Source organism: Haliotis rubra, unplaced genomic scaffold (genome assembly GCF_003918875.1).
Source record: "Haliotis rubra isolate DU_JTF1 unplaced genomic scaffold, ASM391887v1 Scf208, whole genome shotgun sequence".
NCBI classification, from domain to species: Eukaryota; Metazoa; Mollusca; class Gastropoda; order Lepetellida; family Haliotidae; genus Haliotis; species Haliotis rubra.
The window spans coordinates 402,296-426,761 of NW_025766092.1; the positions used below are offsets into that span (position 1 = coordinate 402,296).

A 24,466-nucleotide genomic window follows, 5' to 3' on the forward strand; every position below is an offset into this window, starting at 1 on the left:
CTAAACTCACTCACACACAATAATCTTGGATTCAAACTGAAGAGCAGACCCTGCTGCCACAACTTGGGAATTAAAAAGCATGAAATGAAATTTCACTGTCATACCAGGGCCCCATTTCACAAAGCAATCGTAGCGCTACGACTGTCATAACTCCTATGCTGTAACATAGACTTACAACAGTTATAGCTCTACGTAGCAATACATCCAGACATAATCTCCAGAAAAAACTCAACTTGGCACACACCACAAAACAGTGGTTAAAACATGCCCTATGTAACTCAAGCCTGTGATAGATTCTCTAGGCATGTCATTCATGTAAGCTCAAACACAAACAGTAAAACATACCCTATCTAACTCAAGCCTGTGATAGATTCTCTAGGCATGTCATTCATCATACCCTATGTAACTCAAGACTGTGATAGATTCTCTAGGCATGTCATTCATGTAAGCTCAAACACAAACAGTAAAACATACCCTATCTAACTCAAGCCTGTGATAGATTCTCTAGGCATGTCATTCATGTAAGCTCAAACACAAACAGTAAAACATACCCTATGTCACTCAAGCCTGTGATAGATTCTCTAGGCATGTCATTCATGTAAGCTCAAACACAAACAGTAAAACATATCCTATCTAACTCAAGCCTGTGATAGATTCTCTAGGCATGTCATTCATGAAGCTCAAACACAAACAGTAAAACATACCCTATGTAACTCAAGCCTGTGATAGATTCTCTAGGCATGTCATTCATGTAAGCTCAAACACAAACAGTAAAACATACCCTATCTAACTCAAGCCTGTGATAGATTCTCTAGGCATGTCATTCATTTAAGCCCAAACACAAACAGTACAACAGAACACATGTAACTCAAGCCTGTGATAGATTCTCTAGGCATGTCATTCATTTAAGCCCAAACACAAACAGTACAACAGACCACATGTAACTCAAGCCTGTGATAGATTCTCTAGGCATGTCATTCATGTAAGCCCAAACACAAACAGTAAAACATACCCTATGTAACTCAAGCCTGTGATAGATTCTCTAGGCATGTCATTCATGTAAGCCCAAACACAAACAGTACAACAGAACAAAGCAAACTGTACTGTACTGTAAAATAAAAACAATACCCTTGATCTAATCCAATTTTTGAAATACTGATACATTGTCTCAGGCACAGTCATTGAGAGGAATGTGTTTTAGCCCAAATTGAGACTTTTCTTCATGAAACATGTATTCACTGGTTTGATGACATTGAGTTACATACACTTGAAATATAAATCCCGAAATGTGATTCCTTGTGAAGCCATTCACATGTAAGTGGAGGCCTGATTGGTAATTCACGTTTTAGGCAACTGCTGGTGATGATCCACCTCAGGTTATAGGATACTATAACCAAGACAAATCCTGGAGTTTAAAGAACAGAGTGATTAAAAAACTACCATTCACCCATCCGTTACTTACTCAACACGTGAATAGTTTTTTTCTAAACACATCATCTTTTGAACAATGTCTTAATTCCACCAAAACATCATTTATTATCTACTAAGACAATACATACATATCTGATTATCATACACCAAGGGAAAGATGCAGGAAGTCAGTAAGTACCTACACTTCACAGAATAACGGGCAAGATGTAATGACAGCATTCTAGATGTACTGACTGTACTTTAATAAGAAAGTGTAATCCCAAATATAACATATGTTACACTTGACCACTTTCTAAAATGGCATTGTGTATTTCATAGCTTTCGGACGTGGGAGCCGTGCAAATTAACACTTATCAGAGGGGTACACAAGGTCCGCAGTCTAGACTACCAGTTGTCCGACTTCCATTTTTGTGGAAGCCGCGGTGGCTGAGCGGGTTAGGCAGCTGACTTTGTGTGCTGGCGATTAGGTGCCTGACTCTGAGGGTGCGGGTTCGAATCCCGGATGGGACTCAACCCCAAAAGTACTAGAATCTGTACTTAAATAAGAAAGTATCATCCCAAATATAACATATGTTACATTTGACCACTTTCTAAATTGGTATTGTGTATTTCGTACTGACTGATACATGCTCACGCTGCCTGAGGCATGATGGGATACATTGCACTGGGTTCTACTTGACATAGGTTGAGCAGGGTTCGACAATCTGACCCTACAGAAATACCAAACATGACTTCACAGAAACAAAATGGTCAATCTTTACCAGTAATTCCGAAACTGTATGCATACAATTATTAAAATCTATTTTAAAAAGAACATCTGGGTCTTACACTGTTCGTAAAAAGTATTTACCAGTCTACAAACGAAACCAAACTTCATTATATGTATGTGACAGTCTAACCTACAAGTAGCAATGTAATCCAAGAGGGAAATACATGGAGATTCCTTTTTGACAAGACTTAGGAGTACCTGTATATCAGATTCCCACAAGCATTAATACTGACAAAGCAAAGACCACCAATGGGTCAAATCTTAGATTAAACCTGAAATCTGTGGATCCTGGAATGGCCAAGGGAGACAACTTGAGAATTAACAAAATTAAGCAGACCACATGTAACTATTGAGACACTCAAGTTTCTCCAAACATCAATAACTTCATATATCTGGGTGAGTGAGTGAGTGAGTTCAGTTTTACACTGCACTCAGCAATATTCCAGCTATATGGCAGCAGTCTGTAAATAATTGAGTCTGGACCAGACATCCAGTGATCAACAGCATGAGCATCGATCTACACAATTGGGAACCAATGACATGTACCATCAGCCTGACCACCCGATCCCGTTAGTTGCCTCTTACGACAAGCATGGGTTACTGAAGATCAATATTCTAACCCGGACCTTCACGGGTATCATATATCTGGGGGTTTCAAACATTGATGAATAAAGACATTAGTAATATGGGGTATGTGAAATTGCTGAATGTCAATTCCATGACATTTCACTTGAAACTACAATAGATTGTTAATTTCTTGTCATTAGTATTGGACATTAGCCCCATTTCTCAATGTGCAATACATATGTATGACCAGAAATGGGAAAATGGGATGTGGAACTAGTTTCAAATAGCTGCAGATTGGGAGTTAACACTCACACAAAACCTATTCAACATTAATGACTGTCCAAATGATCAGCACCATTGTCTGACCGTTATCACGGGATACATGGAGACCACATGGGATTAATCAGGGTCAATCTGCACATTAACAAGCCTTATTGAATACAGCCAGGACCCCTGCAGACAGCTCTCCACAGACTGCACCAGGAGAAGGAATGACGATGGTGGAGCTGACACACCACATTGTCCGTCACTGACAACCCCATGCTTGTAGGTTATGTCTTCACTTCTGCATGAGTGAGTGAGTGGAAAATGCTTTACAAAGCATCAGCAATTTTCAGGTATTCGCGAATACGTCTGCATGAAGCCCACTCACAAAGCTGTCCTCGAATGTCCTAAGCTTACACCAAAGTATATCAAATACCAGTACATTACTCACAGTGGCAAAGCTGTGTTGTAAGATTGAACCCAAGTGTCCGGTCAAATGGTCATATCTGATATACACAGAAATATTCATCAGCTTTTGGTTCTCAATTACCTTTGTTAAAGAGTTGAATGAATGATACAATCTTCTTTTCTATGCCATATAGTGTTCAGTCTGCTCTAGAAAACCTGATGAAGGGATTCATGTCATTGATGTTTTTGTTTTGCAGGTTCTCAAAGGTATGGACTGGGTATGAAGACACACCACCAACAAGGTCACAATGGCTATCTTATCCAACAGTCAAGTGGTGGGGTAGCCTTGTGGTTAAAGCGTTGGCTTGTCACCCCGAAGACCCAGGTTTGAGTCCCAAAATGGGTACAATGTGTGAAGCCCATTTCTGGTGTCCCCCGACATGATATTGCTGGAATATTGCTAAAAGCTGTGTAAAACCATACTCACTCACTCACTCACTCACTTACTCTTGTGAAAATCATGACAGACCTATGCTTAAATCGAATCCACAGAAAACCTGTGTCATTGGCTTATGAGGAATACACCTGTCAACTCTACATGATACACCAAAATCCATCCAGCAGTCACCCATCTGGTCATATTTCAGAACAGAAACATTTTTTGTACAGAGGTTCAACTTGAATACAGGTGTGAAATATTCAGAATCACATACAATTCATTCATTATCCTAGTGTCAGACCTGTCCATCAAGACATGTAGGTATCTAATACAAACGATCTCGTTGACAGCAATTTGAAAATAACATCAAAATCCCTGGACAGGTTTTCTGTAACCAGTGTGCGAAATAGCCACTGGCCAGGGGCTAGTAAAAATCCAGTCGGGCCAGTAAATCTCCAGTGTCACTGGCCCGACTGGTTAGTGAGTTTTCAGGGGTTCATTTTGTAACTATATCACTCTCTCAAATGCAAGATGGCCTGATACAAATGTTCATCCTATTAGCAGCTTAATGATGAAACCCGTGTCATGCCGACAATATTTTATTCCCATCTATGTTTGTAATCTTTTGTTTAGTGTCTACATTCAAATTTCAGGGTAGTGAATTATTTTGTGGGCTAGTAAGTTTCAGGCATAGTAAGCCCGACTGGCTAGCAAAAATTGGAAGCTATTTCGCACACTGTCTGTAACATCACTCTGCAAAACATCCACCCACGTAGCTAATGATATCACACCGTTTGAAGACCTGGCAGTAAGCTATAAGATCAAACTACAGCTCTTACATTAAACCACAGCTCCTAAATCAAACCACTTATCCTGAAAGAGGGAGTTGTTTACCTGCATCATGCATCTCAGCTAAAGGGAACAAACCTAATACACAAATAGCTTGCCATAAAATCATAAAAAACCTAACCAGTTAATCTAATCTTAAAGGTCACATGCAACGTAAAACACAACTTTGCAGATTCTGATACCTTTCGGTATGGACTTACCGAAACAAATCATCAAAAATGCAAATTCAACTTATAAAGTTGAAAAATAACGTGATGAAAAAAACTGCGTGAAATCGGAGTTCAAACGATTCACTAATTTTCCCCAAGCGCTTGGAGGAATTAAAGTGGTTTCAACAGCTGGGCTGCGCTGCACTGGGCTGCGCACTCATAGCACATGCGCAGTGAAATATAGGTTGATATTTCACAGGCACGAGCTTTTTATAAGTTATGACAGCAGATTACCGATTTAACTGTTTATATAATTTCATTTGTCTATTTCACCACACGTTCTTCTTACCAAGTCACTTTCTCAGTTCGATACTTAAAAGCAATGTCATTATTTAGCATTGACAGAATTTCTAACTGTGATATAGATATGTCGTTGTCACAGACAAAACTCAATGTCTGTTTTATTGACACCTATGTGTCTGCCTGCCTGTCTGCTAATGACAATATTCAATACACAACTTCGATCACTGACCACATGCAATTTGAACTTAACACCAATCAGATACACCATAAACAAAACGCATTGATTTATGGCCCGAGTTCGGTCTCTGTCACATTATGTAATTACACAGACAGGCAGGTGTGATACTTGTACACATGACATGTTATGATCTCTGTTGATTGCAAAATGTTATACACAAAAAATGGGCAACATCTCAACCCAACATCTCTATATACACACAAACACAATGACCCGTGAGGACATCTGCAAATGAACCAGCCGTTACACTTGAGTGCACACCCAGCTGCTCTGACTGGGTTCGGTATCTCGGCTGCTTCGTTTCTAGGGAAGTAAACCCAAGTACAAAATATTGCACTTTTGATTTGCGATTGTACACTTATAATTTTGTTTATATGTTTTTACATAATCAGCAATGTATATTATATGTCATGAATAAGTGATAATTGTGTTTTAATTATGTTTGATTTTTTGGTTGCATGTGACCTTTAACCCAACCCAATACCCATCTGACATTTAAGCACAGCATCCAATATTCATACTCAAGGTCAAACATTACCCCAAATTACCACATCATATCATTTACTATAACATTTGTATAATGATATGTCATAAAATCAACAATTTATGAATTATCGAATAAAAGTTAACCATTTCGTATGTTGTCATTGGCAACCTTCTGTATAACCTCGTATAACCTTATTCAAAATAATATTGATTTGTAAAGTCTTCCTTACATAACCAATCCAATCTTTCACTTCTTCATCATCTTGAATCCATGTTTATCACATCAGTGACACATTGATCAAAGCTGTGTACAAAATGAGTCAGGTATGGGGTGACAATGATTTGAAGGAACATCATCATCAACTTACCCCCGGCCTGAATGTCCACGAAGATGTTCATTTCAAACCTGTCGACAGTTCGTCACAATCCAGCTGCTTCAAAAGTAATCATGCAAGCCTGGTACTATCATGAATTTCCGCCCGTCAACATCTGTGAATATTCATCTTGGTGGACCCATGGCATCGACACCAAACATCCCGTTGCTTAATCAATAACAACAAGACAAAATCTGTTTTTTTCCCGTCGGAAAAATCCTGGTAATCCTTCCATATGTTGTGAAGTTCACAATGACATTGCGATATTAGTAAATATAGGAATTGCAGTCTCCCTCCCTCCAGCCCTTGTCAATAGACCAGTCGAGTCGTAAATTTCAGCTTAAGATCAATATGCCTGCTCCTTCACGAGACTGGCTTGGGAGCAAGGGTCTGTCCGATCTCCGACCAGATTGCAAAGACCAATTTGATGGTGAGCTTAATGAATGCAAGGGAGAATACTGCCATGAGACATCCAACTAAACCATTATAAAATAGCCTGTAATTATAGCATGTTGTCATAATCATTTTCATAATGAGAGTTCTCCATCACACCAGTCTATGCTGGATTTCCTTATAAAAGTCTGACCTTTCCATTGGGCATATTATGGCATATTCATAACCATGGACATTAATAGAGGGCTTCTACTGCAGGTTTGGCTCAAACTGGAAACTGAATAACACAATCAAGAAGAACTTGATAATCTCCAAACCCACGTTCTCTTTCAGCTTTTCAACTGAAACAGTGTTTCTGTAGTGCTGTGTTTGATGAGGGATGAAAGCTTTAAATGTCCACCTGAGGGTCACCTTGTAGTAGATATTCAACAAAAACAGGAAGGAGTGAAGGAGTGAGTGAGTGAGTGAGTTTAGTTTCACGCTGCTTTTAGCAATATTCCAGCAATATCACGGCGGGGGACACCAGAAATGAGCTTAACACATTGTACCCACGTGGGGAATCGAACCTGGGTCTTCGACGTGATACGAACGAACGCTTTAACCACTAGGCTACCCAACCGCCCCAAAACAGGAAGGATATTTTTAAAGTAAGTTTGACCAACATTGTAGTTTATGTACTTAGAAAGTCAAAATCATGTAAATCTGGCTTGTTTGAAACCAGAGGAAGGTGAATAGGGCACAATGTCTGTAGAGAAAAGAATTTGTAATGCGAATTCATACAGTTTGCACATCATTTTTTTCAATTCATACCTCAATAAACTACAAAAGTACTCAGTCAATAATTATAATTAAATTCAACAGCGAAAACATGAAGTACATGTATCTACAATAGATTAATCTAAAACAATCATATAAATGAAAGCAGACAAAATTGACAAGATGGATGAAGATTCCAGGTGTGAAGGAGTACACTGTTGTGTGATGTGAATCAGGCGACTTTTACATTTATGTAAGTAACTTTAGATGCCCACTAATTTAGGAGCCAATCAACAGAGAGTAGCATCAAAACAAAGTTCATATGATATGTCAGACAAGGCAAGATGTACAACAGCCAGACGTTAACAAGTATGTCAGGAGAAACATTGGTCCACTAGGAATGGGTAGACACACTTGGATAAATTAGCCAAGCATTGGACACTAGAGGTGTATTCTTCTCTGAAAGCCACACAGGAAGTCAAGTGTCCCTTATTACATTACTGGAAGTAAGGTCTGATGCAACCTCCAAATCCTCAAAAGACAAAAGACCTCTCTGAACTGAATCCCCAAATTGGAACCCTCAGGATGTGTTGTATTTAGAGTTTCGTGCCAAACGTAAGTATCAGACCTCAATGCCTCCCAGGAACCGACCAAGTTGGTATTTTCTTGTGTTTAAAATTGCCACTGCCTGAAGCTGAAGTACAGTAACCTTTACCAACTGGTCAGTTACCTTATCTGATTGACAACTTAATAGTTCCTCCAATGTTGAACCAAATGAAAACAATTCATTCAGTGCCCAATGACATTTGGCGAGACACGAACATTTTTAAAGACTAGACCCATTTCTTGAATAATGCTTTAGTAGTAAGCTCAGGTTAACATATCTGTAAACATATTTCCATCAACATTTTGAGTAATTTGAATGTGAAAGAAAAGCCAAAAGTAGAAAGAAGACCAGTAGTACTGGGACACCAATCAGAGTAGGATGGATGTCAACACAAGACAGATTATAATTGATGATGATCACAGACAAAATCTCTAATGTCCAATCCTGATTTACATGTTATTTCAGAAAGTAATGCAACAAGGTTTAGGTTTAGGAAACCATATCAAGTGTTACAAGTGTGTGGTAACAGTCATGAAAATGGGCATTCAAAGTATCCCTAAAAACATCAAAACCACAAAATAATAACTTTATAGGTATTTGAAGTGACTTCTAACCGACTATTTTGTTACCCCCTTATACTGTGGTATCTGTGAGAAGAGCAGAACCAGGGCAGTTATCTACAGACAAAGAAATGTCAGGAGGAAACAAGTGGGAGAATAACTAAAAAGAAAAAACATGAAGAGAAAAAGTCCATGCAATTACATATAAGCTGGCTGAAGTGAGCACATTTCTCCTAATTCCAAATACATTTTAAGGTTCTTTGCCTGACTCTATGAATGTATACTGGACACCGATCAGTATCTGAACAGACTCTTGGTATTTTCAATACAATCCTACTTTCAACAAGAACTGACAAACCCTGCTGTTTTAACTACGTGACGACAAAACGTTCAAGAGCATCTGCATGTCTAATACACTGATGCAGCTGGATCACTGTCCAAAGCTTATAATGAACAGCTCTGATCTTATAATGAGGAAGTTCCCCAAGATATTTAATTCTCTTCACCTGCTTCAGAAGTTGGTAATGATAACAGGAGACATTCAGTCTCCGGCCTGCCGACTATGAAAGTGTTCTTGTCTCGTTGTCCCTCCTGGTCCGGTACCAATGTACTTACATTAAACATATAATCTCTGATGGGGTTATAACGAGGGCATTCCTATCACTATTGATTTTCCATCAACCAGTCAGCTTGTCACTTTACAAATGACTTAAGTCCACTCCATTAAACCTCCTGTAGATATACCTCCTGTTTAGAGATTTATACAGTCGTCTATACATCATTCCCCCAGTTAGCTTCTTGGTAAAGGTTAAAGGTCTACACAGACAATCATGTTGCACTTTCTCGTCCTATCCCAAGGGACAGCAGTATGTGGACAATGTAGAACACAACTCTACGGTCGTCTTGAAGCTATCTGAGAAAACCATGACATTGCTGAAGAAAAACAAACTGGAACCAGAAGGTTCTGAAGCTCACCCTACAACCTGGCACCCTTACAAAGTTGTTATAAAGCCATTTGAACAAACCATGACATTGCTGAAGAAAAACAAACTGGAACCAAAACGTTCTGAAGCTCACCCTACAACCTGGCACCCTTACAAGTTGTTATAAAGCCATTTGAACAAACCATGACATTGCTGAAGAAAAACAAACTGGAACCAAAACATTCTGAAGCTCATCCTACAACCTGGACCCTTACAAGTTGTTATAAAGCCATTTGAACAAACCATGAAATTGCTGAAGAAAAACAAACTGGAACCAAAACGTTCTGAAGCTCATCCTACAACCTGGCACCCTTACAAGTTGTTATAAAGCCATTTGAACAAACCATGAAATTGCTGAAGAAAAACAAACTGGAACCAAAACGTTCTGAAGCTCATCCTACAACCTGGACCCTTACAAGTTGTTATAAAGCCATTTGAACAAACCATGAAATTGCTGAAGAAAAACAAACTGGAACCAAAACGTTCTGAAGCTCACCCTTCGACCTGGCACCTAGACAAAGTTTTAAACTACTGTATGCCACTTGTTATAAAACCATTTGAACAAATCTAGAAACTGACAAAGAAAACAGAAAATGAAACCATTAGGTTCTGCATCTCATGTGACAGTCTGCAAGTGTTTAAGAAAGTTTAAGGACAAACGTAACATAAATTACACCACAGAAAATACAGTTAAAAACATACACACAAAAACTTATCAATGTTGTTGCTATGACAACCATATGAAAAATGAATGTTAAAAGCCAGAGCAGTGTTCATAAAAAATGTTTTTTTCACTCTTGCATATATTATGCACATTGACATTTACAGTGATCCATGCAGAAATGAGTCTCAAAACAATATGGATGCCATTATTCTTGCTTTACATCAGACTAAGATAAAAGTATAGTTTTTTGTATACTTTTACAATTTTGTTTATCATATGGTTATTTCTCCTCTAAGAAAGAAAACAGCATTCATTAATAATAAATTGAGATCTTGGTACCTCTTTAAGATTTTGAGTGATAATTCTTTACACTTTACCAAACGTAATAAAAAAACCTGTTGAATAATGAAAAGCTTTTAAAGCACTTCAATTTTCTTTTGTAATTTAATCATTTCAAAAGACTTTCTTTAGTCAGACTGACATGGACAGAATAATCAATCAAACGCCTGTGCTCAAATGCATTTACAGCACAGGTTCTTACACAGAAAATTAAAGTGCAAAATGTTATCAACTAAATCAGCTGACCCTTGATTTATTTTTATTTGTAAATATGATATGAAAAAAAAATCAATTTGCAACCATTTTGCTTTTTAGCTTGGAAATGTCAGTGGAAGATATTTGTTTTTTAGTCTATCTAATGACAATGTAGCCAAGTCAGAAAAATACCAACAGCTTCAGGATTCCAAGGAGTCATATTTAAAGCTGCCACATACTATAACTGTTGCCATGGAGACGTCCTTTCGACCTTGATTTTATCATTAGTTAATAACTCTTGTGGAAACAAGTAATGGTTATGGCACTGGTGTAAGTGGGATGTGCTCTAAGTAGGGCAAGTCATGCTTACCCTTTGTAATAATTACCCTCACTAATATTCATGTTCAATTTGAATATCTGTACCCCAAGTTTGCCTTTTACAGCCAATCAAATCTCTTTCAGGAGAATATCAGCTTCTCATTCTCTTTGACATCTCATAGTCAAAGTCAAGAGTTCAAAACCAAATTAAACCACTCAAAGCCAAATTAAACCACAGTTACAATGTCCATTAATATAATGCATACTCTGTATGCAAATATAGCAAGTTCACGACTTTCTGGTCATCATGCCACAACTTATTTACATAATCTATTCGATCTCACTTATGCTTGTTTTTTAATTGTGCTATGTATTTGAAATAGTGTTGTGTATGAAGGATAAAACTGCACCAGTGCGAAAAAGAAATAAAGTGAAAAAAAAAAAAAAGAGTTCAAATGCGACATTCCTTTATCAGCATTGTCATATGTATTGTCATAAGGATGTAATGAAGAATGTCATAAGGAATGCGACATGAGAGAAAACAATGCATGTCTTAAGAACATGGAATCATTTCCAGGGCCCCGTTCCTCAAAGCGATCGTAACCCTAAGGTGATCGTAACTCCCATACTTTTACATAGACTTACGACAGTCGTAGCACTACGATCACTTTGAGAAATGAGGCCCAGGACAATTTATTGCAATAATCACTACCTACTTGTTGTGTAGCCAAACTCGTCTTCAGACTCGCTGTCACTCACGGACTCTCCCCTGGACTCCGACTGTAAGTGTGTCTGAAAAGAGCGACAAAATCATCAATTGCAACTACATTGTCAGATAAATGTGCTTCAATTGCACATTACAAATGGAAAATTGAAAAGAGACATCACTGCATGGCTTACAGCACACTTATGAAGGACAGGACACAGAAATGAGTTTTCCTATGTGTAAAAAGGTTTGGCAACTAGCTAGGTGAAAACTGAATCAGGCTGTAGTTATTGAATAAAGTCCTGCCAGTGTGACAATAATGGATATTAGCAGTGAGGAAAGTAATACCGTTCTGGGAGACAATACTTTGGTGTGAGGCTAGCTGTACACAGTCCCTTATGTTCTGGCAAACACTCTGATGAACAACCCCGTCTTGAAATATAAACATCAACGACTCTAAGTCTCAGGCTGCTCGACTACCACAGCAACACTGAAATTCAGTTTCAATCACAGTATAACTCAACACAACAATTTGGTTAAGTATCATGTACTTATTTATTGTTCCCTTTTCCAGACTGTAAATCTTACATTGCCTTCTACTCAAAAGAAGTTAAGGACCATTCCAATAGGGAAGGCTGTGTGAAAACCGGCTTCCAACCGAGACTGGAGGAATTCTAACACAGAGACTAAATCTGCAGAAAAGGGATCGAGAATCCCCCTGTTGACACACCAGCACGCATAACAGGCCCATCTATCCTCATACTGAACGTTTGTCGAATCCCTCCGCTGAAGCCAGAATTGTGTCTGCAACTGGTGCAGGAATTCCTCTCGCTTGGAGGCCATTCCGGAAAGCGGCCAAACCACCCACTGAATCCTGGGATTCGGGTGGGGCGCCCGTTCTGGGATAGGAGGTCCGGTCGAAAAGGTAATAGTACAGGAGGCTGAGCCAGAAACCTGAGGATTACCAGAAACCAGCTTTGAGCTGACCAAAGGGGTGCAAGGAGCACAAGTAGTCGAGCTGGTTGAGCGGCTAGCTGAGACAGGACCTTGGGAATCAGTGGTATTGATGGTAACGCCCACAGTACCCTGCCCGCCCAATCAAGCTGAAAGGCGTCGTTGTCTATCGCTCTCGGATCCGGAATCCGAGAACAAAACACAGGAATCTGATTCGTCACCCCAGACGCAAACAGATCCACCTGGAATGACCTGAACAACTGGGAGATAATCCTGAATATCCCCCGGTCGAGTAACCACTGCCACGCCTCCTGAAGAAGTGACGGGGACATTGTGCCTCCTTGCTTTAGAATGTAAGTCATGGCCGTCTGATTGTCCACTTCTAGACGAATCACTCGGCCAAGGACAAATTCTAGAAAACTCTCGAACATCCGGCGGACTGCTATCAATTCTAACACATTGATGTGCAGGCTGACTTCTTGTTCCGACCATAGGCCTGAGACTGAGTGGTTGCCCAGGACACACACACACACAAACACACACCCCCCCCATGTGCGTGAGGGAAGCGTCCGTTTGAACTGAGAGGGAAGTTCTCGAGTATGGACTCGTAGCTCTGCGAGTGGACCACAGCTGCGCTAACGCCTGCTGAATGGGTCTCATCCTCAGACGCGCACGCCAAACCACGTCCACTGTCGCTGCCATGTTGCCTAGCAACCGAAGCCAAGTTCAGGCTGACGCATGGGGCGACTCCGAAAACTGTAACACAGTCCTCTGGACTTTGAGAATGCGGTCTGGAGCTAGGGAAACAATCCCCTGCTCCGTATTGAACCTTGCTCCCAAGAACACCAGATCCTGCGTCGGAACGAGTTCTGATTTCTCGAGGTTGATAATCCAGTTTCACCAGAATATCCATCACACACAGTGTGGATTCTCTGCTTAACTGTTGGCCTAGTGCCCTGAGAAGCCAGTCGTCCAGGTATGGGTAACAGCACCTGCCCTGTGACCTGGCTAACTGAGCTGGATTAACATAAGTTTGGTGAACACCCTTGGCACCGTGGAGATGCCGAAGGGGAGCACACGAAATTAGTAGCACATCCCGTCGAAGGAGAACCGAAGGTACTTCTTGAACTCGGGGTGCATCGGTACATGGAGGTATGCGTCCTTGAGATCAATTGACGTAAGCCAATCCCCTGTCTCGACGGATGAGATCACTGACCTGAGTGTCTCCATCCTGAAGGACGGTACCTCTATTAACTTGTTCAACCCTCTGAGATTCAGAATGGGTCTGAACCCTCCTTCTTGGTCACTAGGAAGTAAGTGGAATAAAACCCCTCTCCTTGCTGACCTTCCGGAACCACCTCGATGGCTGCCTTGTCCAGTAAGGACTGAACCTCGGCACGGAGCACGTCCGCCTTCTCTCTGGAGACTGGCACTGGCGTGTGTCGAACCCCTGAGAAGGAGGGTGGGTCTCGCCTCCACTGTGGCAAATGGCCATCCCTGAGTGTGGAGAGGACCCAGGGATTTGAAGTGGCTGCCTCCCATTCCCGAAGGAATAGTGACAGCCAGCCGCCTACAGGGATGTTTGGCAGAAGGCAATGCACCCCCAAAACCTGGTACATTTCATTGCCCTCATTTTGCCATTCAGGACACATAGACTGCAAGAGGAACACATCTCACTCAAGCAAAAAGCAGAATTGAAAAAAATGGTAACCTGTTTAATAACTGTTATCTTTCAGCATTTCACAATCTTCTTTTATGCTATTTGTATCAATTCTTGAAAACAATCTTATAGATATGCGACAACATTTGTGGTATCCTCTGCTATCTCAGACAACAGACCACCTGATGTTTAAAGGGAGTACATGGAGCAATTACTGTTATATAAACAGTTCTCAAAATATCTGTCACCATCAAGATGAATATCAACTCACTCACTCACTCAGTATCCCAATCACACGCTAGAGTTGCAATAACTTTGATCCATCCAATCAATTTTGATAATAAGAAGGTTCACTTTACATGACCAACATCGGACAGATCCTAAATAAACATTTCTGAAATATTCCAGCTCTCCTTGAAAGTTTTCATACTTGTATTTCTGACAGTCGGTATTGATCTGCCACTTCGCTCCTGCCTTTGAAGCAGATCTGTCTAATGTTGTTTGAAGAAAGTATTAGTTAAAAATGACAACACCTGATCAAAAGGATTTGAATTTCAAGAAAACTAGCCAGATTAGAAGTACATCAAAGTGGGACACAATGATCTTGATTGAGTTCATGATCAACACGACCAAGCAACAAATTTATTGAAAATTGTCACAAAATCTGCAGATTTTCCATCAGTTTTCAAATACATTAACACTGCACTCAAATTTCTGAGTAGAACATGAGAGTGAAGGAGAAAATAAGTAAATCGATTTGGTAACTTTGTATCAATACCACAAGTTTTAGGTGACAGTTTCAAACCCAGTACTTGTGTCCAATGAATCACGGCAGTACAAATCAGGCCATCCAATGCTTACATTTATTTCTGAAATGAAACTATTTCGAATGTACCTTTATTCAAATTGTATGTGAAACATAGAAGAAATGAGACCAGACAATCTCTTCAATTTCATCAAACATGAAACTGAAGACACCTAGACTTGCCAAGTTATCATAGGCAAAGATTTTCTATATGAGAGACAAGGTCACCCCACCAAGTCTGTGACCTTACAAAGGTCAGGGCAGTTTTCTACTGGTAGTTGAGATATGGAGTGTTTGTATCTTCATACAAGACACCCCTGGGCTAGTTCCTGGCAATATATGTCCACATTTAGCCTGGCCAAAGTCTTGAAGAAGGACTATCTTGCTTTCAAGTATGTTCTTCCAGGAAATGTCAATAAGAGATTCTTACAGGCTGACTCTCCTTCACTGTTGCTGTCCATAGGTAATTGACATCAGTTCAACTAGTACACCTTCCATCACTAAAATATCAACCTACCAAAAATATTCTATACACACATTCTTCTTGGGTGTTTGCAGCTGTTTAAGTTTGGTACTATGTCCAAAGCTGATTCTTGCTTCAGTCCCCTACTACTTCTTCTGTGCCAACCATATTTATACATCCTCATCATCTGCCCTTTGCCAATGTTTTCAGGCCTTTTCAAACACACCTATGCTAACCTTCTCAGACTCATAGCATCCTCGGGGCAGTGGGGTAGCCTAGTGGTTAAAGCGTTCGCTCGTCATGCTGAAGATACGGGTTCGATTACCCACATGGGTACGATGTGTGAAGCCCATTTCTGGTGTCCCCCGCCATGATGTTGCTGGAATATTGCTAAAAGTGGCGTAAAACCAAACTCACTCACTCACTCATGGCATCCTCCCTATCCCAAACCTCATGCCAAATTTCTTCTTTCAACTATCAAACCCTCAGTGCTTTTCTTCACACATCTGTTCAGTTCATGCCCAATCCTCAATACTCTTTACTGATTGTTTTCAATACTCTTCTTTCCTATTCCATCTCCTCCCTTCATTCAGTGCTCCTTCTCCCAGTTTTCAACTCACCAGTCTGTCCTTAGGTTTTGCCTGTAGAGGCGCTGTGGACTGTGCAGTGGCTTCTTCAAATGATTGTACAGATTTTAGTTCCGCTGCCTCCAGATCACCTGGCTACAAACAGAACAGAAACACTCAAAACGTAGCCTGACAAGTAAAGTGAGTTCATCATTTCAAGGATGAAATGACCACATTCAACAGTCCATGACTGGTGATCTGCAAAATTTGATTAGCCATATATAACAAACTAAAATCTTTTACAAAACCTGACTTTAAAAACATGAAAATTCTACATTAGACCAGACCAATTTTATTTATTGATTTACGGATCCGCCAGTCGTATTTTTTCAAGATTAAGAAAAAAAAAAAATAATTTTCCCACTCAAAAAATAAATTTTTAATACTTCCATTGGCCAAAAATGTAAATGTGCTAAAAAATGTTTTTAGATTTTTAGATGTTCTTTCCACCATATACACTTAATAAATTGTCAAAAGTAAAATACTTTTAGTATTTAAAAGGAATATTACTTTGACTGGTGATTTTTATTTTCATTTTTTTCCCCTCCTGCCTTTAGGATTTCTGAGGACACAAATCTGTAAAACAAGAAATAAAATTGGTCTGGCCTTAACTTCAATACATAGTAACTAGCTAATTTGAAATGATTATGTCTATATGCATATTTAAATCTATCTATTAGTATTCTTTATTTTCTGTATCATCCAACCATAGCAATTGTTTCTTTTAAACTTTTTAAATGAACATATTGTTGGGTACATGTTCTTCATGTTTACAGAGTCAAAGCCCTCATCCCTTGCAACTCAAACTTTGGCTCCGGAACGTGTAAACCAAGAAACATGCAAACAATCCTAATAATTCTTTCCCCTATCCTAATCATTTCTTCAACAGTCAGTGTCACTGAGCCTTCTACTGTCACATCATAGACAAGGCTATTAGTTTTGTTGCATTTATCATAACTGGGAGAAAACCTTGCCTGGGATTGGCACCAGTGCAGATAACTGGAGCAGTGAGCTGCTTATCACGACACATGTTGACAGGTCACTGCCGTTGTATCATTCCGGCAAATTGGCTAAATTTTGCCAAATGTCAGAAGGAGAATGACAGAAGGTCAATCAATGTTTTTTATGCTTTACCATTTAGATGATGTAAAAGACATTTGGAAACTACAGATTTCATCATGCTGGGATTTTGATGGCGAATCAACTGCCTGTAAATAAATCTTTAGACAGGCAGTTATGCTTGAGTTTAGTATGTTTATTTTAGTAAGTTTGAGTCGTAATGTTCATATTCTTCTTCCTGGGATTAATTATAACAGACTAGGGTAAGGTGGGGCGATGCATTCGGTGGGTTAAAGCATTCGCTCGTCACGCCAAAGACCTGGGTTCAATTCCCCACATGGGCACAAATAGTATTCACTGTGTAAGAAGTCCAAAGGACTCAGTTCACTTCCAGTGAGAGAGTGAGTGAGTTTAGTTTTACGCAGCACTCAGCAATATTCCAGCTATATGGCAGCAGACTTCCAGTGAGTGAGTGAGTGAGTTTAGTTTTACGCAGCACTCAGCAATATTCCAGCTATATGGCAGCAGACTTCCAGTGAGTGAGTGAGTGAGTGAGTTTAGTTTTACGCAGCACTCAGCAATATTCCAGCTATATGGCAGCAGCTGGAGTTCCAGTGAGTGAGTGAGTGAGTTTAGTTTTACGCAGCACTCAGCAATATTCCAGCTATATGGCGGCAGACTTCCAGTGAGACAGTCATTATGGTACCAACATTCCAAATTATGTAAATGGATCACTGAAAATCAGTGATGACACCAGGTGTTTGCCCAAATGGTAAGCATGTCTTTGGGTGTGTTGCTTGTTACATCCTTCAAATATTTGGGTGTGAGTGAGTTGGGTTTTTATGCTGCTTTTAGCAATATTCCAGCAACATCATGGTGGGGGACACCAGAAATGGGCTTCACATATTGTGCCCATGTGGGGAATAAAACCCAGTCCATTGTCATGTTGAGCTAACACCTTAACCAGCTGGCTACCCTACCGTTCCTCCTATATTGGGTGTCCCACCCACAGTGACACTATATGACTGAAATGATCTTAAACTAAAGAAATGTGAGTTCAAGTCTGAGGCTTTTCTGCCATGTAGATTTTGTTGTTGCTGTAAAACAGATCATGCATTTAAATGTGCAAGTTGACAATGAATAGTTTGTTTGAGAATGTAATATTACAAGATTAGTACAACTATGTATCAGAGTGTTAAAATTCATCTACAATATTTAATAGCTTTCACAAAAAGTCTATTAGTACAAGAAATGAGAAAAAAATTGGTCAAAGCATTAAAGATAAAACTGCAAAAATATGCTCTATGATGAAATTGATGTTAGCAATGCTAGATCAACATATTCCCTGATCACCAAGCTGTGCAGTCTAACATGGACCATTCTCTTACTAGCATCAAACCACCCAAAAACCAACAACACAATACATGAACATTTTACCATGGTGAATAAAGGCATCAGGTTATCTCACAACAGGCGCAAGTGACATTTTCATTAAAATAACATTTTTGGAAACCATATTCTTATATAGATAAGAATTGTGATGTCCTTTGAATGAATATTTACAGTTATCACTCTCCATGTTTTGAGAGACGAAATGCGAAGCATGACATATGACATATGGGTGTTAAAGGAAGACTTAATGACATCTTTTACCAGAGTTGAACACATTAAATATTACTTTTAAATTGCACGTCAAATTCTCATTATGTGGACGAGACCTGACCCAGATTTATGTTATTCACTATCTAACATGTTCATGCACTCAATTATGCTTTCAAAATCATTAATATTCTATAATATGTTCCTTCACACCATTCCTTAACCAAGGTAATGCTGTGTAGCTGTTAATAGAATGCTTATACAATATGGTCTTATATGCCCTTCTACAAGTCCCTACATGAAATTTGCTCTGTGTAAATAAAGTCAGTATATGGAATATGGTCCTGTATACCCTTCTACAAATCCCTACAGAAAGTAATGCTCTGTGTAAAGTCAGTATAAGGAATATGGTCCTGTATACCCTTCTACAAATCCCTACAGAAAGTAATGCTCTGTGTAAAGTCAGTATAAGGAATATGGTCCTGTATACCCTTCTACAAATCCCTACAGAAAGTAATGCTCTGTGTAAAGTCAGTATAAGGAATATGGTCCTGTATACCCTTCTACAAATTCCTACAGAAAGTAATGCTCTGTGTAAAGTCAGTATAATGAATATGGTCCTGTATACCCTTCTACAAATCCCTACAGAAAGTAATTCTCTGTGTAAAGTCAGTATAAGGAATATGGTCCCATATACCCTTCTACAAATCCCTACAGAAAGTAATGCTCTGTGTAAAGTCAGTATATGGAATGTGGTCCCATATATCCTTCTACAAGTCCCTACAGAAAGTAATGCTGTGTAAAATCAGTGTGTGGAATATGGTCGCATATATCCTTCTACATGTCCCTACAGAAAGTAATGCTCTGTGTAAAGTCAGTATATGGAATATGGTCCCATATACCCTTCTACAAGTCCCTACAGAAAGTAATGCTCTGTGTAAAGTCAGTGTGTAGAATATGGTCCCCATACCCTTCCACAAGTCCAGTGAATGAAGAGAGTGAGTGTCTGAAACTGCTGTGGCTAGACCTCTCATGTCAAATATCATCAATTGTCTCTAAAGTTTCACATCATGTATGCATAAAGAAACAAAATGTTGTTAAACTGTAATAATTAATATTTATATATGAGCTATATATTCCAGATCTAAAAGTATGTTGGCAGAAAGACTGAGGCCTGATACTACTTGCCCTAAATGACAGCATTACAAACCTACTGGGAATATGACTGAACATCTCTAAAAAAAATGTGTTTGATAAATAAGGCTTTGGTCCTCTTCAACAAAACTATCTATGAGTAAAACTGTAGTGCAGCCATATTGACATTCCTGCTCTACACAACAGTTTAATGATAGTTGCAGTGCTTTAACTGTTGGCAAACCAGCAGCCAATATGTTAATAAACACAGAACACAATGTTCCATCACACAGCACTAGACTGGTCAATGAAACTTGTCTTTCCTCTACAAAGGTTTATCCACTTTAGAAGCAACTGCAGGCATAAGACCCTCTCAGGCCCACCAACAAGGGATATTGGGAACTTCTTGTACCGGAAACACCAAGGGTACAAGCCCTGGAGAGTTAGCTTACTGTCATGAACTATTGAGAGAGCACCATTTAATTGCTTCCACAACTTCATGCGAGTTTAGGTGAGTAATTAAGTTGGCTTCTCTACACTCTCTGAAATAGTCATACAGTGCAACACATGTTAGAAGTTGGAAAGCTTAGCTAATCATTCTGTTGCTATGTTCAGAGTCTCAGACCCAGAGATTCATTCGGAAGAACTACTGCTTGAATTTGATTACTTTATGGTTCCCGCTTTAAGTATTCAAGCAATATCACTTCTTCACATGACACTGATGTGCTTCTTTGATCTTCAGTGACAACTCATTATCTGTAGCACAAGAGTGAGTGAGTGTGTATGGTTTTATGCGGTGTTTAGCAATGTTCAAGCAATATCACGATGCCATGGGGACACTAGAAATGGGCTTCAATATGGCAATAGGAATCTTTACACGGTGTTCTAGTGAGTGAACAATGAGATGCCATTCACACTAGACTGGGCTTCACACATCGTGTTCTAGTGCTTGTCCAATGAGATGCCATTCAACAGTTCAATATGGACTTTCACCAGTGTTCTAGTGCCTGTCCAATGAGATGCCATTCAACAGTTCAATATGGACTTATACTAGTGTTCTAGTGCTTGTCCAATGAGATGCCATTCAACAGTTCAATATGGACTAGAGTGCCTGTCCAATGAGATGCCATTCAACAGTTCAATATGGACTTATACTAGTGTTCTAGTGCTTGTCCAATGAGATGCCATTCAACAGTTCAATATGGACTTATACTAGTGTTCTAGTGCCTGTCCAATGAGATGCCATTCAACAGTTCAATATGGACTTATACTTGTGTTCTAGTGCTTGTCCAATGAGATGCCATTCAACAGTTCAATATGGACTTATACTTCAATGTTCTAGTGCTTGTCCAATGAGATGCCATTCATTCAACAGTTCAATATGGACTTACACCGGTGTTCTAGTGCTTGTCCAATGAGATGCCATTCAACAGTTCAATATGGACTTACACCGGTACAGGATATTCCACATTACACTGATTCCGAGACAATCAGTCTTTGGTTTATCCCTTTAATGCTGAGCATCAGGTACCATCTTTAAACCTGTTTCTGTATGATATGGGGATCAAACCACCATCCTTCCACTCTCCAGGCAGATGCTCTGTCCGTCAGACCACTGAGGCAGTCACCAGAGGACATGCTCAGAAGCCAACATATTCCACATGTTCAGTTACATTCTTACTTGTAGAGAATGATGCACAACATTTAAAACTTCAATAGTCTTAACAGCCTAATACACTCATGCTTCACTGGACTAGATGTGGCAGGTGCTGAATATTAATTCATTAAAATCATCAGAAGATGTCCTTTTTTCCCCAGATAAAAATTTGCATCATTAACTTGAAACACTCACAAGCAGCAGAATTTCTGATAAAACATACACCAATTAATGGCCTGACATTCACCTTGATAATGAAAGGTTAAACATATTCCAATGATTAAAGACTAAACATGCTCCTATGATAAAAGCTAAAATGCAACAGAAATGTTAGCAGCTAAATGAAGTACAACTCAAACAGAGTAGTAGGGACTTGTACAAGAGTATACAGGCTGTAAGTTATCTTGAGCACCCTGTGTAATATTACCTTGGTAGCTGTAGTGATTTTCTCCACAACCTGGAACAGGTGGTTTAAGCCCCATTGCACACATTCATATACATCAAGACAAATTTATCTGTTACATGGAAATAGACTCACAGAGTCAGTATTGGATTCTGCAAGACTGACAAAATGGCTGCAGAAGTAGGAGTGTTTTAAAAAGCAGGATGAGAGATAGATTTGTGTCAGAAATTTCATCTGACCAATCTTGAGAAAAGCTTTCAATACTATTTCTGGTCTCTTTAGATTCCATAACAATGATTTTTTTGGTGTCAAATGACAGCTGCAGTGATGCATCCAGCATTTCACAAAACTGGGCCAATTGGCCCCCTGATTTCAGAAAGTGGGACAACACCTTTGTGAACAAGGCCCAACATGTTTTGTAATTTTTAACAAGTTTATAACCTCATTATCTGAACACTCCAGGAATACGCGGTCATGTGATCATGTTCATTCACAAACTACAAAAGAGCAATTGGAACGTTTAACTTTGACCATAGATACTTCACAACATTATGATGATTAGCAATGATGATTGTTTTAATCAAGATACATTTCACAGTATATGACTGACATGATAATTACTAAATTGATGTTCATTCAATTCTGTTTGTTTAAAATATATCTCACAGAAGGTTAACAAAGTGTGCCAACTCAACTCAGCGTGAAATTTGGTGCACTGATGTTTCAATTTATGGAAGGAAGTTATCACACAACTGCGTGTATCCCACAATGCCGCAGCCTAGATGCACCCCTGCAGCGATATTTGTATTGATTCTAAAATCGAAAGCAATGAAATTCTGCAGTTAAAAAAAGAAAGTTTATTAACTGTATGAAGTAACAGCAGAGGTTCTAGAACACTGAAGGAAAAAGCACTGAGTACTTACACACGCAGAATCTGAAAGACTTTGGACAACAAACGTAACAGGAGAGGTTGCATTGCGAATAATCTCCACAGCCTCGTCATGTGTTGCATCCCGAACATCAACACCATTCACCTGAAAAGAAAACATTCACATGATGATTCTGAAAAGCAGAGGCAGCTTGTTGGACCACAGTGAGATTCTTGAAGGGGTTGAACCTTGGGACAAACCTTCGGCAAATAAGAGTCAGCTGGACTACAGTTAAGGAGATGACAGTCGTAGCGGCAATTATGGTTTTACGCCACTTTTAGCAACATTCCAGCAATATCATGGCAGAGAACACCAGAAATGGGTGTCACAGATTGTACCAATGTGACAAATTGAACCTAGGTCATTGGCATGACAAGCCAATGCTTTAACCACACAGCTAAGTATCAACAACACAGTAGATTTTCTACACTGAATTAAGTACCATCTTTACTGAAAATATTTAATAACACTCAAAGGAATGAATCGTGTTATATAGGTCTTGATATGCCAATGATCCCCTCATCATTGTAAGTACGTACCTCAAGAATGCGATCCCCTGTTTTGAGAGTACCATTCCTGCCTGCAGGACTGTTCTCCACGACATGTTTGATGAAGATTCCCGTGATGGTGTGTTCCTCTGAGACGTGAAACAAGTCCACACGTCCCCTTGGGAAATATACACCACATTCAGATAGTCATGTAAACACTAAATACATACACTGCAGAATACATGTAGCTTCATCAGAATCAGTCCCAACACAAAGTGTCAATTGTTAAACCTTTCCAGCATAATACACATATTATGTTAGAATACATTTGATATGTGAAGTTCCATATCAGAAGTAAATGACGAGCACACCAATACAAAAGATCAGAAAAATCCAATGGTTATGACAGGAAGACCATCTACATGAAGAAAGAGTAATTCAAAATAAATAAATGAAACAATGTTAATACGAGTCAGAACTGAAACTCCAAAAAGAAGCTACTGTAAAGGTGGCTACACCATTTTGACCCTAAAACCTGAAATATCAGTTTTCAATTACTCAATATTTTTTCCAAGTTCAACAGATATTGAGAATCTCATTTCCCACTAAAACCTATCTCTCTGTGTTTGTATACTATGTTTGTAAAAGTATTGCTACTATTATCCAACTTTCATTGACACCAAAACAGTTCACTGGATACAATGACAATGAATTTTCAGACACATCTGAGCACAGATTGCCTTTATTAAGTAGGAAGCTAATATATTTTACAGTGGTTTCAGTTTAATAATCAGACACATCTTGATTAGATTTAGCACAAATAAATAACTCAATTAGTTAGAAGCTAAAAACAAAACAATATTTGTTCTTTTTACACCTGTTTTGAGATAC

At 39.2% G+C, this 24,466-nt stretch overlaps 1 protein-coding gene across 15 annotated transcripts in view; it reads right to left on the bottom strand.

Moving 5' to 3' along the window:
* The window catches only part of LOC124276345 (multiple PDZ domain protein-like), a 170,896-nt gene that overhangs the window by 34,786 nt on the left and 111,644 nt on the right, over positions 1-24,466 (bottom strand). For 14 of the 15 annotated variants that reach the window (XM_046711990.1, XM_046711987.1, XM_046711986.1 and 11 more), the window contains 5 exons: positions 23,627-23,754; positions 23,082-23,192; positions 22,183-22,212; positions 16,301-16,402; positions 11,809-11,884 (listed from right to left, as the gene is read on the bottom strand). In XM_046711990.1, the coding sequence (XP_046567946.1) occupies positions 11,809-11,884; positions 16,301-16,402; positions 22,183-22,212; positions 23,082-23,192; positions 23,627-23,754 (447 nt within the window). The remainder of the gene's footprint in view (positions 1-11,808; positions 11,885-16,300; positions 16,403-22,182; positions 22,213-23,081; positions 23,193-23,626; positions 23,755-24,466) is intronic. The other variant, XM_046711984.1, reaches the window with a different exon arrangement.